This window comes from Capricornis sumatraensis, chromosome 3, assembly GCF_032405125.1.
Source record: "Capricornis sumatraensis isolate serow.1 chromosome 3, serow.2, whole genome shotgun sequence".
Lineage (NCBI taxonomy): Eukaryota > Metazoa > Chordata > Mammalia > Artiodactyla > Bovidae > Capricornis > Capricornis sumatraensis.
Window position 1 is genome coordinate 15,031,581 of NC_091071.1, and position 23,311 is coordinate 15,054,891.

General features: G+C 53.5%; 1 protein-coding gene across 1 annotated transcript; it reads right to left on the minus strand.

Annotated features, from left to right (window-relative positions):
- Positions 1 to 22,527, minus strand: SETD1A (SET domain containing 1A, histone lysine methyltransferase). The gene is made up of 18 exons (XM_068968360.1): positions 22,378 to 22,527; positions 22,080 to 22,175; positions 20,064 to 20,334; positions 18,296 to 18,417; positions 17,834 to 18,063; positions 16,696 to 17,548; positions 15,756 to 16,538; positions 15,061 to 15,237; positions 14,852 to 14,939; positions 13,915 to 14,072; positions 13,700 to 13,787; positions 12,063 to 12,404; positions 3,649 to 4,704; positions 3,026 to 3,198; positions 2,823 to 2,933; positions 2,523 to 2,642; positions 643 to 780; positions 1 to 547 (listed from the first exon to the last, which is right to left on the minus strand). Exons 1-18 carry the CDS (start codon positions 22,525 to 22,527, stop codon positions 374 to 376), a joined length of 5,130 nt encoding a protein of 1,709 aa, XP_068824461.1. The 3' UTR covers positions 1 to 373.
- Positions 22,528 to 23,311: the final 784 nt, after the last annotated feature.

A 23,311-nucleotide genomic window follows, 5' to 3' on the forward strand; every position in this document is an offset into this window, starting at 1 on the left:
GCACGCAGGGCACAGAGGGGGAGTCCCCATTAACACAAAGCATGGGGGCTGGGAGGCCCCCCAAGAACAGGATCTGTACAGGCCGGCACCCCAGGTTTCCACAGGAAACAGCTGCTGGCAGCTACAAAACATTTACAGCTTCTTCTCCGCAAAGAAAAAAAATTGGGGGGGTGGGAGGGAGGGCAGGGGCAAGAGAGGGCCCGCAGAAGGTGCCTCACGGGACTCAGGCCCCCTCGCTGGGCTCAGGGCCCCCAAGCCCGCATTCCAAGAGGGGGCAGGTGGGCCCCACTGAGCCCACTAAGGCTGGGAGCGCTGGGAGCTCAGGGCGGCGAGGGGGAATAAATAGGGGGGAGGGCACCAGTCCTGCCCCACCTCAGTTGAGGGAGCCGCGGCAGCTCTCCGTGCCGCACAGACACGGGATCTTGTTGTCCTCCAGCGGGAACTTGTAGTCGTAGGTGATCTCCTCATCCACACCAATCGGCTGCTTCGAGTAGATCACGATCTTCTTCTGGGACTCGATGGTGATCACCTTGGCATAGCAGTTGGGCTGCAGGCCGAGGGGCGCATCAGTGGCAGCCGTCCCCCCGCCCCAGCTCCCGCCCCACCCCCTCCCGCCGCCCCTGCCCGGCCCCGTCCTCGCACCGTGCAGCAGTGGTTGATGAACCTCGCCAGGTTGCCGCACTTGGTGGCGTCGATGATGGTGTCATGGTCTACCCGGAACAGGTAGCTGCTGCCAATGCCCTCTTGCACATAGCGCTTCTCCCGCATGTCAGCCACCATCTAACGAGACAGAGGGTGATGGTCAGGGGGCTGCCCCTCAGCTTCCTGCCAGGCCAGGCTGGACTCCACTGGCCCCTGCGATCAGGGGTCTGGACAGTCCCCCAGCTGCCAGCCCAGGAGCCATGCCAGCCTGTCCTGAATCCACAGATCTCCCTCCAGCACCTGCTACCTCAAAGCGCTGACTTCTGACTTTGCTTCCAGGACTTCCTCTGATGAACACCTCCCAATACCCTTGGCTGCTGTTATGACAGAGGCACCCAGAGGAAGGAACCCAAGGAAGTCTGCACTGGCCACAGGGCAGGAGAAGCAGCCACTGGCTCCTCCCAGGGGAGTCTGCCTGACCCATGGGGGAGTCCCCAGACTCTCAGGGGCTGGGACGGTTCCTGAGATGTCAGTGGTTATTTCACGGACTGAACCCTACTCTTTTCCCAGGACCCTCTTTCCACATCGGGACCTACGGCTCCCGCTGTCTGCCATCAGGGCCCACATTTTCATGTGAGGAGGAGTAACTCGTTTCCCAGTAAACAGCCGGATAAACCCTCTGCACTCTCCCCTTGGGCAAACTCACTCTCTTCCAGGCCTTCAAGAGCCAGTTAAGTGGGGGGACTCCTCCCAAACTCCTCTCTCCAGCCAAAATCCACCTCAGTGGAACTGCTGGGCGTCACCCATGAGATATCCCCCGGGCACTGTCCTGACCAGAGGCCTCTGACCACACACCCGCTCCGCCTCTTTGCTGGCAGACTTTCCTACTCCCAGCTGCTAAAGGCAGTGCCCGGAGAAACCGTCTTGCCTCAGCCCTTGCCCTCCATCTTCAGAACCAACTGGTTGACTGGTTCTGCCAGCTACTTGAAACCCACTGCCCGTTCAGGCCACCCCTACCTTCGGCCTGGATCTCTGCAACAGCCCCACCCAGTTCTCCACATGGCAGTCAGATGGAGGTTATTAACCTCCAAATCCTCTCCTGCTTACTGCTTCACGGCAACTTTTCTCACCATAGGTCCAATCTCATTAACATGGCTCCCAAGCTCTGTGGCATCTGGCCTCCACTGGCCACTTGGCCTCACTTTGCTGCCACTGGCCCGAGTTTTCCCAGTGACCTCCTTGTGCTCCTAAGACCATCCTGCCTCCAGGCCTTTGCCTATGCCTCCTACATGGGGGAGCGTCCTGCCCTCTAACTGGGGCCTGGGATGCCTCAGCATCATTCAGCTTCTGGTGTAAACGTCACTCCTGCTGCCCTTGCCCCCCTGAACACCTCCTTTCATACCAACCGAACATCATTCTTCACTGGAGTTACCTGTTCAGTACCTGTCTTGCTCACTAAACTGTGAGGTCTTTAAGGGAGACATAATATTCATCTTATTTGTTACTGGATCACTAACATCTAGTTTACTAGCTGCTATTGTTTAATTGCTCAGTCATGTCTGACTCTTGTGACCCCGGCCTGCCAGGCTCCTCTGTCCATGAGATTTCCCAGGCAAGAATACTGGAGTGGGGTGCCATTTCCTTCTCCAGGGGATCTTCCCAGTTCAGGGATGGAACCTACGTCTCCTGCACTGCAGGCGGATTCTTTACTGCTGAGCCACCAGGGAAGCTAGTTTACTAGTACCCGTGAATAGTTGTTGAAGGAAGGAAGGGGAACAAAACAGGCAGGTGTCACTGGCTAAGTCTGGGAGCCAGGTGAGAGCATGGGCTTTCACCCAAAGGCTGGGTGGTTCTCGTGTCAGGTCGGGCTGAAGCCTCACCTGGCGAATGTTCTGACCCACGTATTCAATGACCATCTCATCAGCGGCGATGGGTTCCATGGCAAACAGTCCCCACTCGTGGATCCGGCTCCGGCCGAATCGGAGCTTCTTCTTCCGGAACTAGAGGGCAGAAGGCAGATTGTGCCACTGGGAATCCCCTTCAACCCAGCCGCTGGCCACTCCTCAGACCTCCGGGGCAGAAGTGTTCTGGCCACTTGTGCCCAGACCACGCCTAGGAGTCTCCGTGATGCCACCTTCCCACAGTGCCCCTGCCCGCCTCAACTCCCACTCCTCCCTCACCTTGAGCTGGTTTAACTTCAGCAGATCGCTGTCCATGATAGCAGAAGTGCCGATGGCGCTCAGCAGCCGCCGCTGCTCCGACCGGCGCTCCGAAAGCACACGGTTAGTCCCCTGCAAGGAGCAGGCCAGGGAGGAGGTAAGTGACATGAAAACTCACGGAAAGAAAATGCTGCCACTGGGCAGGTACCCGGGCAGAGACTCACCTGAGTATCCACTCCTTCCAGCTGCCGGGCTGAGACAGGGCACACATCCAGGTACCGGTCCTTCTCCTTCTTGCTGATGGGGTAGTAGCCTTCGCTGCGGGCTGAGCCTGTCTGGTGTTCCCGGGGCCCATCTTGGGGCCGCCGCTTGCGTTTCGGAGTGCTCAGGTTGGTGAGTGCAGGGTGTCAAGGAAGAGAACGGGGTGCTCCCCAGTCAGATCCCTGGGGCTCTGCTCCCCTCTGTCCCCGCCCCCCACCCCCAGCCCAGTCCCAGCCCCAGTCCCAGCCCATGGAAAGGGTGACTGACTGGCCTTAGCTGGAGGTCCTGAGCTTATTCACTGTTAAGACAGAAGGACAGACAGAAATGTCTTAGACTCCACCTTTTCTGCCACCAAAACATCAAAAGGCAGAAAACAGGCATGAAGCAGAGAGAAATGGTGGCTTGGCAGCCAGAGAAGAAATACCCAAGCTGAACGTGGCAGAGAACAGGACAGGGACTGAGGTAAACAGACCCAGGAATGATCGCAGGAGGGCAGTGCCTGGCCAGCGACCCCAGGGAGGGCCCCCACCTCCACCCCTAGGCCTGTCTCCCTGTCCTGAGGCCAGACCTCTGGGGCTCAGGATATTGGTGTGCTGGACCCAGTGGGTGTCGTTCAGCCAGTCGGCCCCACTAGTCTGCTGCAGAAGCCGCTCATACGTCAGCCGCAGGTAGCTCATGTCCTCCAAGTCCAGGCCCGAGTTCCAAATGTCATAGAGGATGGTCATCTGCTCAAACTCGCTGCGGGGATCGAAGGTGGGGGGCGGCGGCGGGGGCGGGGGCGGGGGCGGCCGCCGGCGCCGCGTGTGGGAGCGGAGGCTGCGCCGCCGGGTGGCGCCCTCGCCATCGCTGCTGCTACTGCTGCTGCTCTCCGATGACTCCGACTCCTCTTCCTCTTCCTCCTCCTCCCCATCCTCCTGCTGCTGCGGCGGCTGCTTTGGCTCCTCCACCTCGGCCACCACCACCTCCGGGGCCTCGAGGACCTCGTCTGCCGGGGAGCTGAAGAGGGCCGCGGGGGCCGGAACGGGTTCCAAGGGACGAGGGGCAGGCGTGGACGGTGGCTGCGGGGGCGGCGGCGGCGGCCTGACGGCCAGGGCGTAGTTGTGCTCCAGGAGGATGTGGCTGAGCAGGGGGCCCGGGCGCTCCGCCTCGTCGAGCGGCTCCGCGGCCTCCGAGTCGTCGGTGGCAGGCAGGGCGGGCAGGCCACGCCGTGCTGGGGTCAGGGCCAGGTCAGCCAGCACAGCCAGGTCCACTTCTGTGGCGGGTTCGGCCTCCTCTTCCTCAGCGGAGCGGCCCCGGCCTCCGGCCCGGTTCCGGCCTCCTCGGGACACCTCCTCAGGCCAACTCTTGACCAGAGAGGCGTGGTCGAGGGGCAAGTTGCGAATGGTCCGCTCCACAGCCCGGGGGGCTTTGCGGGAGGCAGGGGTGGCAGACTTGACCTGTGGCAGGGCGGCGGGGGGAGGCTCTGGGGCCGGTGCCTCCTCCACAGCAGAGAAGGAGACGGTTTTCCGGCGTTTCTTGGGTGGGGGCAGGAGAGGGATGGGAGAGGAAGGGCGCTCGTCGGGGCGGGGGGTGGGGGCCGGGGGTCCAGCTGGTGGCTCTGGGGGAGGCTGGGGCGCACTGGGAGGCGGCTCCTCGGTGGAACCTGGAGAGAGAAGCACAAAGAAGGGCGAGGGTCAGCTTCTCGGCGATCAGATGGATATGATGATGGAAATTCGCTGGAGGCAGGCAACCAGCCAGCCTCCCCTGGGAGTCCACACCCCAGCCGCCCTTGCTCCTCACCTTCCACCTGACACACTGGCCTCTCCCCCGTGCCGTGTCCTCCTTAGGAGGGGTTCCCCTGATGGGGTGGCATTTTGCATCTGCCCATTCATACCTTCTGCAAACACTTCCTGAGCACTAACTATGGGAAAGCCTCTGACCGTGTGGATCACAACAAACTGTGGAAAACTCTTAGAGATGGGAATACCAGACCACCTGACCTGCCTCCTGAGAAATCTGTATGCAGGTCACGAAGCAACAGTTTGAACTGGACATGGAACAACAGACTGGTTCCAAATCGGTAAAGGAGTACGTCAAGGCTGTATATTGTCACCCTGCTTATTTATCTTATATGCAGAGTACATCATGAGAAATCCTGGGCTGGAGGAAGCACAAGCTGGAATCAAGACAGCTGGGAGAAATATCAGTCACCTCAGATATGCAGATGACACCACCTTCATAGCAGAAAGTGAAGAACTGAAGAGCCTCTTGATGAAAGTAAAAGAGGAGAGTGGAAAAGTTGGCTTAAAACATTCAGAAAACTAAGATCATGGCATCTAGTCCCATCACTTCATGGCAAATAGGTGGGGAAGCAATGGAAACAGTTACAGACTTTATTTTTTTGGGCTCCAAAATCACTGCAGATGGTGACCGCAGTGGTGACTGCATTAAAAGACGCTTGCTCCTTGAAAGAAAAGTCATGACCAACCTAGATAGCATATTGAAAAGCAGAGACATTACTTTGCCAACAAAAGTCCGTCTTGTCAAAGCTATGGTTTTTCCACTGGTCATGTATGGATGTGAGAGTTGGACTATAAAGAAAGCTGAGTGCTGAAGAATTGATGCTTTTGAACTGTGGTGGTGGAGAAGACTCTTGAGAGTCCCTTGGACTGCAAGGAGATGCAACCGGTCCATCCTAAAGAAAATCAGTCCTGAATATTCATTGGAAGGACTGATGCTGAAGCTGAAACTCCAATACTTTGGCCACCTGATGTGAAAAACCAACTCATTGGAAAAGACCCTGATGCTGGGAAAGATTGAAGGTGGGAGGAGAAGGGGACAAAAGAGGATGAGATAGTTGAATGGCATTACCAACTCAATGGACATGAGTTTGAGTAAACTCCAGGAGTTGGTGATGGACAGGGAGGCCTGGCGTGCTGCAGTCCATGGGGTCACAAAGAGTCGGACACGACTGAGCTACTGAACTGAAATGAACTATGGGACGGCTTCCCTGGTGGCTCAGATGGTAAAGTATCTGCCTGCAATGTGGGACACCTGGGTTCAATCCCTGGGTCAGGAGGATCCCCTGGAGAAGGAAATGACAACCCACTCCAGTATTCTTGTCTGGAAAATCCCATGGACGGAGGAACCTGGTAAGACATGACTAGTGACTTCACTTTTAACCATGTCAAGTATGAGGAAAACACCTTTGAAGCCCTTCTGGAACTTCTAGTCCAAGGAAACAATCACGTGAAACACAGGGCAGCGCAGGCTCTGAGGGCAGGGGTGGCGCTCTGAGGGCAGGGGTGGCACTCTGAGGAAACTCAGCACTTGGACTCCAGTCTTTCTCTTTTCTTTAACCACGACTGGTAGTGACAGAACCTCATCCAACAATCAGACAGACATCAGACAACTTTTTTTGCCAGCTGCATTTTGTAACCAGGATGCAACTGCCTAGGTCTCCCCAGAATTAAAGTATCCATTATTTTGACTACAAACAATATTCTTTGTTCTGTGAGGTTAAAATATATACAATGTAAGAAACTTAATCTTGTATTAAAAGGCTTTATAAAATTGTACTGGAGTCTTACCCAATGAGAAAGGGGTCAGGAAGTCCCCCCTCAAGAAGCTGAGGTGGTACTTTATTTGGGCTTTTCCTTCACGTCAATGAAATTACACTGTTTTGGCTTTAGAAATCTTTTCTAAATGTACATTTACAAATGTGTATGCCATTGCAAAGCCAGGAAGGGCACCTTCAGGACTGGTGGAAGTTCCCACTGGAGGACACTGGGACAAAGACTGGGGCAGGTGGGGGTGGTAGGGTTGTGCCAAATGGGGTGGGGCTTTTGCTTTTTTCTGTATTCTCTGATTTTTTTAACGTAAGAGTTCATGTATTATTTGTGCAGGTTTTTAAAATAAACAGGTATTAACCTTCTCCACCCTGCAACTTCTTTGTCTAAGATAAAATAGTAATACAATGTTATGTGTCAATTACATACATATAAAATAGAAAAACAAAGTTATATCAACAGGGAATTACAGCCATTCTCTTGTAATAACTTTTAATAATCTGTGAAAATACCAAATCACTATGCTGTACACCTGAGACTAATATAATATTGTAAGTCAAGTATACTTAAAAAATAAATACATTAAAAAAAAGAAAAGAGGCTGAGAGTGGACTAAGGTCCTCAGGATGAGGGGTGAGTGAACGAGCAGGTGATCCCATCTCTCCTGGCTAATGGGACAGGAAACACATCCTCCCTTGGTGGGGACCCCCTGAGCTGCTGCTGTTCAGACACAGCCCTCTCCCAGGGGCTGTCCTGAAGACCTGACCCATCCCTGTGAGGCCAGTCCATGGCCTCGCCCTTTCATCCTAGGCTGTAGCCACTCAAAGAGTCACGGTCTTTCAGGCCCCTGGCCCTTTGCTCACATGGTTTCCTTTGTTCAGAATACCTCACTCCTTTCGCCCATCCAGAAAGCCTGCACACAGCTTTTGAACCCAGCTCAAGGCCACTACTGTTGTGAAGACTTACCCAGTTTCCTCAGGTATTGCTAGTGTCTTCTTCTCAGAACCAGAAGGCTGGTGGCTCTCAATTGCCAGCTTCAAATTTGCTGCACCAGATTAATAGCTGGAATTTTGTGCCAAGCACTAATCCAAGCCTTTCACTATAGTAAATACTCACTTCATTCTCCCAACAACCCAATGATGTGAGTACTATTATTAACCCCATCTTACAGATACACACAGCTAGCAAGTGGCAGCACAAGGCCTGTGCCCCAGGGCAGCCTGGGGTCTGAGTTTGGGATCTTATCTCCTGCTCCATGCCGCTCTGCACCTCCTGGCCTGCAACTCCGTGGTTGCACATCTGGCTCTACCATCCACAGAGCTCAAGGGCAGCTGGCACCAGGTCTGGCCTGAGCAGGCAGTGATCAACATGTCTCCACTGCCTCACCCAACATGCCCCCAGCCTCCTGTCTCTCGAGGCTCCAGACACCCCCGGGCTGTCAGCCAGGAGCAACCCACGCTCTGAAGCTAGCGAGGCCCTGGGTGCTGCTCTCCAGTCCCCTAGCTCCTACAAGTCCTCTCCTGTCTAATCCTTTCCTGCGCTCCAGGGCAGCCTTCTCCTCTGCCCCAACCTCCCACCCTAGCCTACTGTGCCCCCTGGCACCCTGGTTTTGGAGAAAACCCAATCCCTCCCCCAACACAGCTTCTTCCAAAGACTTCCCTCCTGCTCCCCGTCCTGAAGGAAAGCTGGCCATGCCTTTCATAATTCTGGGAGACAACTTTTGGGGTACCTGCCCACTCGATACAACTCCCAGAAGCTACTGTTTATACTGTATGACCTACCCCACTTCCTGCCCCCAGGCTGTCACTAACTGATGGCTGTGTGACCCAAGCCATCCCAACTAGAAACTTCCCCCGGGATAAGGATTCAAGATAGGAGGGGGTCGGTCTGTGGGGCAGACATATTCTGCTGGAATGGAGAAGCAGAGGACGACCATGTGCAGCAGAGAAAGACAAGAAAGTCGAGATTTAAAGGTGTCCAGGCCCCTGGCCTTGGGATCCACCAGACCAGTCCTCTCCAGGCTCTGGCCATCAGACCACACAGGCCTCTATCCAGTCGTGTCCTTGGTAGCTCAGATTCTCCTACCATTCTCTAAAGGCCTTCATCTTCCTCTCCTCTCTCTCCTCTGCCATCTACCTACCTAGAGGGCTCTGACAGCCCACCTACTCGCCAGATTCTGACAGTCACTCATCCTCAGTTATCCTCCACGAGTCACACACGTGATCTCATCAACCCCCTCCACCTCAGACTGTGACTCGGACCCCTACCCTCTGACCATAGTTCTCTAGGTCCTTTCAGTTCACCCCATGATACCTATTCAATTTCCCATCCTCTATCATCCTCCAGCCCATCACCTTCCCCCTAAAGTAACTTCACTCTTGGTCATTTCAGAACACGGGGGCCCTTGCTTTGTCCTCTCCTTTCACGCTACTTTCTGAAGCCTTCCACTACCTCTACCTAACCTGGAATCAACCCAACCCATCTCTCCTCCTTCACCCCAACGTTCCAGGCTCCACTTGTGCCCCCTCACTCTCAGAAATGTCCCGCCTTGGACTTCCCTGGTGGTCCAGTGGCTAAGACTCTGTGCTGCCCAGGCAAGGGGTCTGGATTCGATCCCTGGTCAGGGAACTAGATCCCACATGCCGCAACTAAAGATCCCCAGTGCTGCAATTAAGACCCAGCAGAGCCAAATAAATAAATTACACACACACACACAGACACACACACACACACACACACACACACACACAGTAAAAAGAAATGTCCTGCCTTACTACTAAAGAGAAGAAAGGTGGCCTTCAGGCAAAGACCCCACAACGTCCTGTCTCCCTATTTACAGAGAGATCTGCAACTGACCTACAGAGTCCATCCTCCACCTCCCCAGGTGTGCCGCTCCAGCAAAGTATTCCTCTCTCTCTTGGTCCCTCCACTTGCTCTCTCTTCCCTTCAGTGTATGAACACACTCAAGTCTCACCTACTTTGAAAAACTAACCTTCCATCAACCCTGCAGTTTTTTTGCCATCTCTCCAATCCCGGCTGGGAAACCCTGACCATCTCACCTGTAAAATGGGAGGAGCAGGGATGCTATGAGGAGTAAATGAGAAAGTGATATTTGCAATGCACTAGGCCTAGAGCCTGGCACATGGGACCTACTCAAGAAACGTTCACTAACATTAGGTACCATCCCCCTCAACTCTCTTCTTCCACAAGCATAGCTTACCCTTACCAAAAGAATGGTTATCTGTCACTTGCCCTTACTCCTTAACACCCTCTAACTTGAGCCACACTACTGAAATTGATAAGGTAAGGTAAGCTTATCAATTTCGTAAGTTGGTGACCTCCTAACCGACAAATCCAACACTCGCTTTTCCTTTTGAGGCCTTACAAAAATACAGGCCACGCTCCCCTTTTGATACCCTGGGCTTTCAGGTTTCCTTCCCACCTCTCTGGTCATTCCTTTTCAGCCTCCCCTGGCTCCACTCTGCCCACTATCTCTTATAAAACAGTTAGGCTCTGGCCCCTTTCTCTCATTCCATACACCCTTCCAAGGTATACGCTTGTATTCACACCCATACTTACAAATACCTATCGCATTTCCCACCTACTGTTTTCTAGAGCTTTAGATCTATTCTTTTTTAACATTTTATTTTATACTGGAGTATAGTTGATTAACAAGGTTGTGACAGTTTCAGGTGTAGAGCTTCAGATCTATTGATTCAACTGCCCATTGAATGTTCCTTACCTGGAGGTCCCAGAGGCACAGGAAACTTAACCCCAATTAAATGCATCAGACTTCTCCCTATTCTGGCTTTCCTTGAGTTTCCTTTCCTGGTAAGTACTTTAACCGAGAGATTCTGGCTCCTAAGTTTCTCTCAAACCCTCCTCCCCACTTCCGCTCCCCGCACCCTGTCCTCACTGTAACTACCCTGCTCTGGTTCAGGCCCTTCACTCACCCGCATCCCTTCAAACCTTCTCAGGAGCGGTCCCACTTCCTTCTTCACCTCTTAGAAATCCTCCCACTTCTGCCGAAATGATCCTCCTGACATGCAGATCTGATCACATCCCGCTTTTTCTTCCTACCCTCCCAAAGAGTACTGCGATAAATACCCCCTGACCTGCAACCCCATCGGCTCTTCTGCCACCCAAGGACTTCAAGAGGCTGAAAGGTGTCTTAGGGTTAATCAGTGCCTTGATTCCTCCTCTCACGGGATATGGACCAGAACAGAGTGCATCAATGCTGAAAGGTCTTCCTGTGCTCACTGACTGTCTCAGACCACAAATTCCCAACAAGGTTCGAACGAGATTTCTGGAAGGCCACACACATCTCTAAAGTGGAACTTGAAAACCGAGTTAATCATCATGAGAGCAAACCGAATTACCACCACTGCTTGCCTTACTGCAACAGCCTCTTAATCTCCCTGCATACACTCTGGCCCCTCTCCAAGTTTTCTCTGCACTGCATCTTTTCAAAACATGGATATAATCACGTCAGTCTTCTGATGGCATTCCACTGCCCTCAACATCAAGCCCAAATTCCTAGCGAGGCTTATTCATTTTCCATGATTCAGCCCTTGCTCATCTCTTCAGTTTAGGCCACCCTAGCTCCCCCTTACTCTCACTCCCCAGGTTAGCTTTCCTTTTTATCTTCGAGCACACCATTTCCTCTGCCTCAGGGCCTTTGCACACGCTCTCCTGCCTGCCTTGGCTTGATTCTAGCCCAGTGGTGCTTCAGCAGGGAAGACCTCCTCACAGATGTGCCAGGTTCTCAAAGTACCTAGACTTTTCTTTCATGGCTCTTACAGTTTGTAGCCACAGAATTTCTTAAGTATTTTTTTAAGGAGAGACTCCACTGTCTCTTCCTACAGATGGTAAGTTTCACGAGGGTGAAAACAGGGCCTATTGTGCACCCTATCCTATCCCACACCTCCATTCAATAAATAAGTATCTACTGCCTGAAGCAACAGTTCACTCAGCAAGATACATTACATGTGTGGTATAAAATGACAACTGAATGTACAAATTCACAAAGAAAAGCAAAGATAGAACTAACTTCTCAGTTCACGTTGTTAATAGTTATCATCTATCCAATCTGTCCATTTAAACCCAGGTATATACCACACATTAAGGAAGAGGCTTAAGAAAAAATGAGAAGGAGAAATTTACTAAATTGGGAATTCTCTCCTTAACTTATTTGAGAAGAGACCATTCTGTTTTTAGTAGCCAGACACCTGGTCCGTCTCAGAAAACTGTTTCTGGCAGTGTGATCTAAGCGTGTCAGGCCATAAAGGTTTCCAAGGGAGGAGTGACAGGAGACGGTGACTCCTGGCCAACTCTGCATGTTTTCCAACGACTCACACATGTGCATACAATTAATAAATGTCAACCCCACCGTTCCCATGAACACAGACACACACATACACAAAGACTTTGACAGCAGCTCCCCACCACCTACCTGCAGGTCCCACAGGAGACTTCTCCTGTTCGGGGAGAGGTGTGACTGGGGAGTCTTCAACCCTTTCTGGCTCGGGCTCCTCTGCAGGTGCTGACAGGGGCGTGGGGACATCTCTGGGGGGCGACGATGCTGAAGGTATGGTTGCTGGCTGCTCCTCTTCCTCTTCTTCTTCCGAGGAGGACTCAGATGAGGAGGAGGAGGACGAAGATGAAGACGAAGAGGATGAAGACGACGAGGAGCTGGAGGAACTGCTGCTCTCAGAGTCCGACGTGCTATCATTCTCGCCATCTGAGTCAGCATACAGAGAACATTTGGAGGACGAATCGCTTTCCCCGTCCTCGCCTGGAAATCCAGAAGGGGGAGTCAGGCGAGGTGAGAAGACCCCTCATTTAGTCAAGCTGTGGGTTCATTCACTGAGTCACTACTAGGGATACATGAGGCTCCGTGCTAGGTGCTGGGGACTCCTACCCACCAGGAGATGGAGGGGCACACAATTTGCCTACAGTGTGATAAATTCCAGTATGAAGGGTTGGGGTGGGGGGGTGGCACGGTGCAGGCAATGGGAAGGCCCAGATTCTGCCTGGTGGGTCAAAATCAGGGAAGGCATCCTTGTGAAGGAAATGCTGATGTCAAGAAGAACAGGGAGGAGTTCGCCCAGCAGACCCGGGGGCTGAGTGGGGACGTCATAGGTAAGAGAAGATGGTGCCCTTGGAAGAGACACTGAGGCGGTAAGACTGACAGGAACCGGTGACCACGTGGATGTGAAGGGGTCTGCACCCCTCACTCTTAGCAGATGACTTTGCCCTCTGCTCTCCTGAGAGGGAGGCTCTCAGACCATCGTTCTTACAATTCTGGCCTCTGAAATGGCACCACTTGGAGGCATTTCTTTACTATCAGCTATAAAAGAGCCCATGTTTTCCCCATTCCCTGAGCCTGTTCCTCCCGACCCCATTAATCTGGTTCATTTTCTTCAAAGCAAGTCTCTCCACTCGAAGTGCTGCTATTTGTCCACTTGTTTGTCAAGTGCCCGCCTCCCATCTGGCTGATCGCCAGCTTCAGAAAAGCAGGAACCACCTCTGCCTTGGTCACTGCTATGTCCTAATACCTAGAACGGTGCCTGGCTCACAGCAGGGGCTCAGCATCTATTTCTGAAGAAAGGAATGAAGAGAGAGACTGAACCATGTACCCAGGCCTCAATCAATGCGGAAGAACAGACACCTGTTCAACTGAGGCACAGAGTTGGCTTCAATGACAGCAGCTGCAGGCAGGGGAAGAAGCTGACAGAGCTTGATGGCCCGGCTTTAAGGGAAGAGCAGTGCCCAAAGGGGGAAAGGCACGGTGTGGCAGCAGGAGGGCCAGCAGGAAAAGGCAGCCCTCTTATCTTGGGAAGAGAAATAGGCTGTGCTGGGTTGTCTTCATGAGAGGGCCTGTTTCAGAGGAAAGCAGGAGGGAGTATTCTGGGTGTTGTTTGCAGTGGGCCAAGGGTTTCAAAGAATGAGGCTAAAAGGCAGTTGTTGTGGGGGAAGGCAAAGATGGCCAGTCAATCCAGCGGGCAGGTTACACGGGCAAGGAAAGGGCTGGACGGGTGGTTGAATCTCTCCCTCTCCAGAATTCACCTGCACACCCTGGGTGCTTACCGTCTGATGCTTCTGTCTCCTTCTTGGCAGCATCCATGGCTTCCTCACGCTCTTCATCTTCTTCATCTTCCTCTTCATCCTCCTCATCCTTAGGGAAAGGGACAGTTGGGAATTAACAGGAGAACAACTGGTCCTCTAGGAAGCATGGCCACCGGGGCTCCAGCACAGAGAGAAGCTGGCTATGGCGGCAGGAACTCAGAACGCAGGCTCCTCACCTTCTCTGAGGAGGACTCCTGGGATGCCTCCTCCCCCTCGCTGTCCAGAGCAAAGGACTTGCGGTGCTTGCCCTGGGTCTTGCTTCGCTCTTCATCTCGTTTCGGGGGCTTGGTCCCCGGACGGCCTGGCTCTCCAACCTCCTTCTCTCGCTCAGCATCTAGGTCCAGAAGAGGGGTAGGTGGCGCAATTTACCACCAGCAGTAACAGCCCCATCTGGTGAAAGGAGCTCTTCACACACCACCACTGGCCTTTCTCACAGTCCCATAACACAGACCTTGTTTCATAGACAAGAAGCTGAGGCTCAGCAGAGAAACACACAAACTGCAGAGTTCCTTCACACTTTACACCGTTTTAAACACACTGGACCCATTTTATCTTTCATCCTTTTCTGGGCTGGGTGAAAGAAGGAGGTGACTTCTTTTAATATCTGGCCCAAGAAAGTTGTACTAAAGTCAACAAGTTTCCAGGAAAGCAAATCAGATTCAGTAAGGAAGATTCCCAGCCACGGAAGCCTTCAAGTTATATAGCTCAGACTTAGACAGACTGGTAAGAAGGGTGCAAGCGTGCTTAAGCATTAGATGGTAACTTTGGGTGGATAACCTGTCTAACTTCATATCTCAAAGAGCTACTTTATTATAACTTTGTTTCAAATCTTCACTTGGATTTTTACCCTCAAGACACCTTCACTCCTTCACCCCTTCTTCTTGCTTTCCTATTAGAATCTACAGCCTGCCAGGCTCCTCTGTCCATAGAATTCTTCAGGCAAGAATGCTGGACTGGGTAGCCATTCCCTTCTTCAGGGAATCTTCCCGATCCAGGGATCAAACCCAGGTCTCCCACATTGTAGGCAGATTCTTTACCATCTGAGCCCCCAGGGAAGGCCATCAGAATCTAAGCAGGCTGTTTTCCCCTTTCTCCTCCATCTGACCTACTCACCATCTTCATCTTCCTCAGCTGGAGTAGAAGGCCGAGGCCTCTTTTCCTCACTGGCCTCTGAAATTTCCGAAGGCTCTTTTCGCTTTACCTACAAAATGAAAAGAGAAAACCCAAACACTCACGGTTCCCAACCACCCTTATTCTAAGGAAGGGAACCCCACTTTCAACTCTATCCCCACCCAATCAGGCAAGATCACAATTCTGGGTACCTTGAAAGAAGGCAGCCGCAGGGCCCCTCGCAGTCCTGATCCAAAGGCGAAGGCTTCGATGCCAGTGGTACCGCCACTCTTGGCCCAGTCTACGAGGGACAGCAGGCCTGGCTCTTTGAGCTTTGTCTTCTCTTTATCCTCCTCCTTGGCTTGCTGTTTAGCTGCATTCTGGAATGGCTGCAGGCAGTAGGGGGACTGAGCCCCAGAACCCAGGTGCTCCCTCCTGCCTCCTGCCTGAGAACTACTCCCAGGCCCCAGGAATACAGAAAGGCATCCACTCACTTCTCCATTTGACACACATCTACGCCACACCTCCCTCCACCAGCCCCTGTACAGGCATCTTCTCAAAAGTCCGCTCATTCCGTCTATCAACCTCACAAAGCCGCGGCTATTACTCCCACTCTACAAATGGGAGACACTGCAGAGCGAAGCCCAGAGAGATTTGCGGGCTTCGTCTGCCGCAAGGCAGCAGTGGAACCAGGACAAAGCTCTTCCGACTCTTCAGACGCCTCCCTTTTCTACTGTTCTGGGTACCCTCCAACCCCTCTGTGCTCAGCTGTATGGACCACTGAGCGCCTCGTCTCTCCACTCACCCTGACCACCTCTCTTTCCTGAGCTGTGTAGCCTGAAGAAGCCAGAGGTCTATTTCCACCAATGGAGCCCTGGTCTCTCCAGTCCCAGGCACTGGCCCTCACCTTGGCCTTCTCTTCCTTGCTCTCCCACCACTGGTCAAAGGCTCCAAAGGCCACGTTCTCCACCATCTTGCGGTTGAGGTCTCGCTGCATGATGCTCTTCATCTCCTGGACCAGGGTGGCCAGCACACGGCCCACGGTGCCTGCCGATGGTAGGGCCTTGCCCTCAGCCAGCTCTGCTTCCTCCCGGGGGGGCAGCCGGGCCTCTTCTCCTGAGACTGAGGAGGGCAGGGGCTCGGCTGCCATGGGCAAAGGCAGGTGGTAGGCCTCCCGGGAGTATGCCCCTCGACCTTCTTGCCCTTGAGCATACAGAGCGTATGGTAGGCCATAGGCTGCCTCTTGGTGGGGCGGGAATGGGAGAAAGGCCTCCCCAAAGGCCCCACCGGGGGGACCAGCTGAGGTCGCGGTCAATCCTTTGCCTTGCCGCAGCTGGTGGAGCCGAGTTAACATCTGGGTCTGCATCTGGAAGGACATGGGCATTCCTCCCCACTGAGCCCCAAGTCGATCCATGAGCTCTAAGGAGTTCACAAAGTCATAGATGTGGGGGGGTGGCGGAGGAGGAGGAGGGTACTCGGGAGGAGGTGGCCCGTCGGGTCGCGGGGGGAGGAGGTAGGCAGGCTGGTGGGGAGGATAACCAAGGGGAAGGGAAGCCAGGTAAGGAGGGGGCGGGGGAGGTGGCGGCGGAGGGGGCGGAGGTTGCTGGGGGGGTGTCGGGGCCGGAGGGGGTGAGCCACCCCTGTCGTCATCGGAGATTTCCATGTCCTCTCCAGAAGAGCATGGAGAAGCCTGTGGGGCACAAAGGATGGTCACAGGAGGCTACCGCCAGTTCCATGGACTTTTCCCCAAATCTCTGTTCTCTTGCCCAGTTCTCTTCCTTCTTCCTCTAGGCCCAAGCCTACTCTCCCAGATCCCAGGCACTTCCGTGGGCAGACCCCAAACTCACCTGGTTCTGTCCGTTGGCCTTGGGCGACTCCCGGGTAGCGCCTGTTTCCCCACTCCCTGTAGGTGCCACATCCTCAAAACTCGCCGGGGCTGGAGGGGGTGTGCAGGGCCCGTGACCAGACCCAGAAGGGGCCTCGCTCCCTGTGTCCCGAGCCCCTGGGCCCGTGCTACTGTTCTCTTCCTCTTCTTCGGTGTCAGAGGCCAGGAAGGAAAACTTGGAACGCTGCTCCTTCAACAACATCTCAATGCGGGAATCCAGGCTGCTGTGCTGAGCGAAGGGCACGCTCTCGTTGGTGGTCTCTGGGGCTGGGGAACCGGAACGGGCCGGTGAGGCTGGGCGAGGGGAGGTTCGAGCTTCTTCTCTCTCAGGGCTGGGCCCCCCGCCGCCCCCTCCTCCACCAGGTTCTGGAGGCTCTGGGGGCGGAGCTTCAGATGCAGGAGGCCGGTAGTCCTGGTCAGCAGGCCGGTTGGGCTCGGGGGGCAAGTAGGAGGTGTAGGATGGCGTGAAGCGCTCAGCAGTATTTTCGGCAAAAGAGGCCCCGGGAGGCTCATCCCGAGTTGCCCGGCGGGGCGGGTAGGAAGCATGGCGTTGGTAGCGATTCCAGCTTTCATAATACGTTGGGTAGTTTGAGTCGGAACCGCGAAAGTGAGAGGAGGAGGAAGAAGAAGAGGATGACGAAGAGGATGAAGACAACGAGGAGGAAGAGGCGGCGGCGGCAGCGGTGGCTGCAGTGGTGGCGCAGATGGCGGCAGAGGTGGTCGTGGGGGCCGAAGAGGCGGAGAAATGGCGGCGGGAGAAGGAATCTTGGTAGCTGTTCTCTGACCGCCGGGGCTTGAAGGAGGTTGAAGTGGTGCTGGAGGAAACGTGCAGCGGTTAGCGGAGTGCAGCTTTGTATGACCAAACCCCACTGCCCCGGGCATCAGCACCCAAAGCCCTTCTACACTGCCCCCAAAGGGAGATCTAATGGCTGTTAGGTTCCTAGCCACAGAGTAAATTCCCTGAGGACAGGGGTGTGTTGGCTGAATCCGCAAGGAACCGATAAGACCAATTATTCCCAACTCCCTCTTTGAGACTTTGGGTTTCTTCTTCCCAGGCAGCTCCCCGCCTCTGGGGGTCTCAGAGGGGCTTTCCGCTGCACCTGCTGGAGTAGGCAGAGTCCTGAGAGTAGGGGGTGCTGCCCCGAGACGTGTAGGGGGTTCCTTGGGAGGACTGAGGGGTGAACTGGCCGAAGGAAGACGGGGTGTCCTGTCGGCTGCTGGAGAAGCTTGTGTCTTGGGAGCAGGGGGTGCCATTGCCGGGAGTGCCCACCACAGCTGAGCCTGCCGGGAAGGCAGCTGTGTCTGACGAGGAGCGGCGGCGGGAGTCGGTCTGGGGGGAGAGAGTGCGGCAGGGGGAAAAGAGAAGAGGTCAAGCACCATTTGACAACATGACCTTCACCAAACCAAGAACCCCGATCCCCTGCTTTTGGAAAGCAGTGAGGCATCCTTTTTCTGGCTCTTCCTGTACTTTAACAGTGAAGTCTGGAACTGCCCAAAGGCTGCCCCTGGCGTCTAAGTACGCACCCATGGGGTGAGGGCATCGCCAACTACGAGCTTCTCACCGTCTCCGTGGCTGCACCAGAACCTTGGAACTTCTCACTCAGGGCCTTGCCCCCAGTGGGCACTGTCTGAGGGGTGTAGGAGCCGTTGACGATCAGTTCATAGTATTTCATTCGTTGTTGACCTAGAGGGAAGAGAATGGGAACCGACAGAGTCAGATGGAGGAAATAACTCCTTTCAGATTTTGTATTCCCACTTTTTTCTCAGGCCTTAATTTGCTAAGATTTCCTGGAGCCTAGGGGCTTTAAGTTCTGCTACCTAGTCTCTACTCGGTAACTACTACAAATAACATATCAAGTGACCCTTAATAGTTTACAGAAATACTTCTAACGTCTGTTACTATGTTCGACAATCACCAGCAGAGAAAAGCATCCATAACTCTATTGTACAGGCTTAAAGAAAACTGACCTGCAGAGTGGTGAAACCTGAATTCAAACCCAGTCATCTCAAGCTGGACCCCACCATCCTCCTCAACCTGTTGACTACAGTACGATGGCAGCCTGAATGTTGAACTCAGCCCACCATCGTGATTTATTTGCCCTATACAATCACTTAAAGTATTGGGAAGGGTGAGGGAGAAACCCACTGGTTTGGGACTTCCCCAGTGGTCCAGTGGCTAAGACTATGCAGTCGCAAGGCAGGGGGCCCAGGTTTGATCCCTGGTCAGGGAATTAGATCCTACACGTTGCAACTAAGAGTTTGCATGCCACAACTAAAGATCTTGCATGCTGAAACTAAGACCCGGGTACAGCCAAATAAATAAGTATCTTAAACAAAAACAAAACCCACGAGATTTCACACAAAAAAACTAGCTCTGGGGCTTAAAAAAATCTGCTAGTCTTCATCCTCATGTACAAACTGGCTAGTGTCAGCTAATAGCTAGCACCTTCAGATGCCACTAGACAGTTGCCACAGTCCCCACCCCTCCCTACTGCTACTTAGCACAGAAGTCCAGACTGCTTCACTCACCTCAGCTGCTGCTACTTCGTCCCTCAGGTGTGTCTGACTCTTTGAGACCCTATGGACTACAGTCCACCAGGCTCCTTTGCCCATGGAATTCCCCAGGCAGAATGCTGGAGTGGGCTGCCATTCCCTTCTTCAGGGGACCTTCCCAATCCAGGGATCAAAACCCCATCTCCCACACTGCAAGCAGATTCTTTACCATCTAAGCTACCAAGGAAGCCCATCACTCACCTATATATGTCCCTGATTCTCCATCTAAAATTTCAAAAGCCAGTGTTTTTTAGAACTTGGTGCCAAAACCTGACCTGAGGCTATTTACCATCGTTTTTAATGGCACCCCACTCCAGTACTCTTGCCTGGAAAATCCCATGGACAGAGGAGCCTGGTGGGCTGCATGCAGTCCATGGGGTCGCTAAGAGTCAGACACGACTCAGTGACTTTACTTTCACTTTTCACTTTCATTCATTGGAGAAGGAAATGGCAACCCACTCCATGGGGTCACACAGAGTCGGACACGACTGAAGCGACTTAGCAGCAGCAGCAGCAGTGTGACTCTTCAGATCGTTTCTCACAAAATACAGACATACACTAAACCAGAGGGTACTGCCCCAGCCCTGCCAGAGACAGCACGCAAAAGCCCGTATCTGTACCGTAATCTCTCTAAAAAATTCTGACGTGAGAAACACGTGGCCCAAGAGTTTCAGAGGAGAAATCATGGACCTGACTACTTGCCAGGCCCCAAGAAGATTTTGCGCGTACCATTTCCATCTGAGCCCAATCCTGGGCAGCAGGCGAGGGAGCCCTCACCTTTGATGTCGAGCTGGGCATGGATGATGTTGCCCATGACGGAGGTAAGGTGGAGGTTTTTGACTGTTTCCTTGGCTCCCCGAGTGCTGGTGAAGAGCACGCGGGCCAGGCCCAGGTGCTTGCGAGTACGGGGGTGGAGAAGGATTTCCACCTCTTCCACCTCACCATACTTTCGGCACATGTCCTTCAGGAAGGTCTCCCGCACGTTGTCATTCAGCCTTGCAAATGTGACTTCTTTCAGTGGGATCTGTCCGATATAGAACTCATCCAGCTGTGGAGGGGACAGGAGTTAAGTCTAGAGTCTCACTACTGATCACCATGCCTTGCCCCATTGGGAAACTTTAGCAAGATCCATGAGGCTGAGAGGGAGACAATGGGGAAATCAAGAGACAAGGGGATGGGGAAGGGGGTCCCAACAAAGGATACATCTGTCCTGACCCCTCTCTTCCCTGAATTCTCTGCACAGAATGATGGCAAGAACCAGAAAAAGAAATGTACAAAGTGAGAACTAAACATTCATAGAAGGAACCAGTTATATGAAAATAATTCACTAGCTCAGCTTTCACTAAGTGATTCCCAAGGACAGGGCACTAGGAATACAAAGATGGAGAAAAGAGAGAGTTCTATGCAGAAAAGCAGACAGGGCAAATAGACACGCACAATCAGAACACGACACAACAAGTGTCAACAAAGGTGCAGACAGGGTGTTTGGGAGCCCAGAGAACGAAACCTTCGCTCAGAGAGGAGGCAGGAAAAAATTCATAAAGGTGGTTTCATTCATACTGGACTTTTCGGATAAACAGGAGTTCACCATAATGACAGGACCTGTAGGGCACATGACTACAAAATGACTTGGCGTTGCCTAGAAACTGCAAAGCACACAGTACGAGAGAGCACAGGTATGCACTATCGAGGCAGGAGATGAGGCTGGCCAGACTAGTAATCACACATGCCAATGCACACAAAATGTGAACTTGCCAACAAAAATAAAATAAGATGACAGTAAAACCAAAGAGATAAATGACAGCAATAAACGGAGAAGAGAATAGAGACAGGGAAACCAGGGAAAATGAACATAAGACTCTGTATTAAAAGAATGGCAACAGAAACAGAAAAATTAATGTAAAAAAAAAGAGAGAGATGTGTTTAGAAAAAGTGTCAGCACAACTTGGTGACAGATTAAGGATAGAAAAATCATAGGATGACACCCAGGTTTCTAGCTTGTGTAGCTGAGTACGTGGTGTTGCCATTCATCAGCAAAAGGAAAATGGAAAGAAAAGCAGGACAAAGAGGGTGAAGATAATTGTTTTACATCTCCTGAGCTTGAGATTTCTGTGGGGCCTCCAGATGGAGCTGTCCCTCCACCAGGCAAATAAGTCTGGAGTTTCAAGAGATCTGGATGCCATCAACACTTCAGTAATAGTCAAAGTTGTGGATGGGAAAGACATTGTCCAGGAAAAGTATACAATGTGGAAGAGGGAAGCGGGAACCCCACAAGTGACTTATTAAAAAGGAAGAATAGAGTTCACAAAGGAGATTAAGAACCACCAGTTTTCTAGACCCAGTCTTCCAAGGACTGATGAGTATCCCGCCTGGACAGAGACATGGGAATCCTCTGAGGAAAAATCACAGAGTAAGAGAGAGGAACAGAGGACTCCAGGGATGGAGTCGCTGGCACTGTCACTCCCCTTAACTGAGAAATTGGGGTAGCACACAGGGTACTATTTCGCTATGCACGGTCTAGGAGTACACAGTGATAGGTGTAGCAGATGGACCTGTCTTCACCCTTCAAAAAGTTAACACCCTTTTTGAAACACCTAACATATACCTTTCTAGAAAATAAACATACCTCCTGTGCACAACAACTCAGTCTCAGCCTCAGAGATTATTAGATCTGTTTTAGACTCTTTCACTAGGAAAACCCCCTTTCCCTATGCTACATTAAGACTAGACTACCAGGATGGAGCCTCCACACCCTCCAAGGGCCACCACACCAGGAGACTAGCAGAAACGTACCTTAAACTTAGGGACTGGGAGGGAAAAGTCTCTGTTTTTGGACCTGACGTGGCAACGGGGGTCTTGGAGGTCCTCCACTGGTATATACTTTGAGTCCTAGGAAAATAATCAGGAACAGAGAGACAGCTCAAGGTGAAACCACAGTGTTGATCTCTAGAGCCCCTCTGGAGATCCACGAGCAGAAGAGCTAGGTTCTGGTTGCCCACTTTAAAGAAGGCAGGTTCTAGGTTATGAGCAGAGGTAACAGAGGAGATCGGGTTTGAGTTCCCTAGATCTGGGGAAGGCCTGGGACACTCACGTTGACACTAAAGTGGATTCCATCGTATCTGTACACCTTTTGAGAAGGCCTGCGTAGGGCAGGGTCCAAGGCAGGATCCACGATGAGCTTGTAGTTCCGCCACTGGAAGCTCGGGGCCTTCTGCCCATCTCCCCCACCTTCCTGATCCATCTTTGCTCATTTACACTGCGAGGAAAGAGGGATAAGCAAAGGGGTTCACGACTTAGGCCCAACTCCCTTGCTGCCCCTCACTGACTAGCCCCGACTCCAGGTAACTCTCATCACCTCAGTTTCCATACCTCACTCACCATGACCCGAGGCTCCCCCAGATTTTCTCCCAAGTACCTTCTTTCACCATAACACCCCATCCTCTCTCCACCTCCCAACTCTCCCCTCTGGCCCCCAGGCCCATCTCGCGCCCCCTTACCTTCCCGTTCTCCCTAGCGCGCGCCCCACTTGGCCTCGGCGCAAGACCCCTCCCCCGCCCCCTGGCAGGCCCCGCCCCCTCCCGCCTCCTCACCGGCCAGCGGCCCAGGCCAAGCCCGGCTCCCGCTCCCACACACCGCTCCCGTCCCCGCGCCCCGATCCTCTGGCCAAGAAGTGGCACCTCTTCGGGGCGTTGGAAACACCGCGAGACCGAGCCCGAGACCCGGCTTCGGCCCTGAATCCGGGCGGGGGGTGGGGGAAACGCGCGCCGCTGCCCTCTCCTCCCGCCCCGGCGCGTTCTGCCCCCCCATCTCCGCGCACGCGCGGCGCGGCCCCACTCACCCGCTCGCGGCGAGCGGCTCCCCCTCCCCCCACCCCGCGCGGCACCTCAGCGGCGCGAGGCGGCGGCGGCGGCGGCGGCGACAGCGCGAGACCCGGCCCCGCAGCGGTGGCGGCGGCGGCGCCCCCCCACCACCACCTCCCCGGCGCGCGCACCAAACACCACCGCCACCTGCGCGAGGCCCAGCGG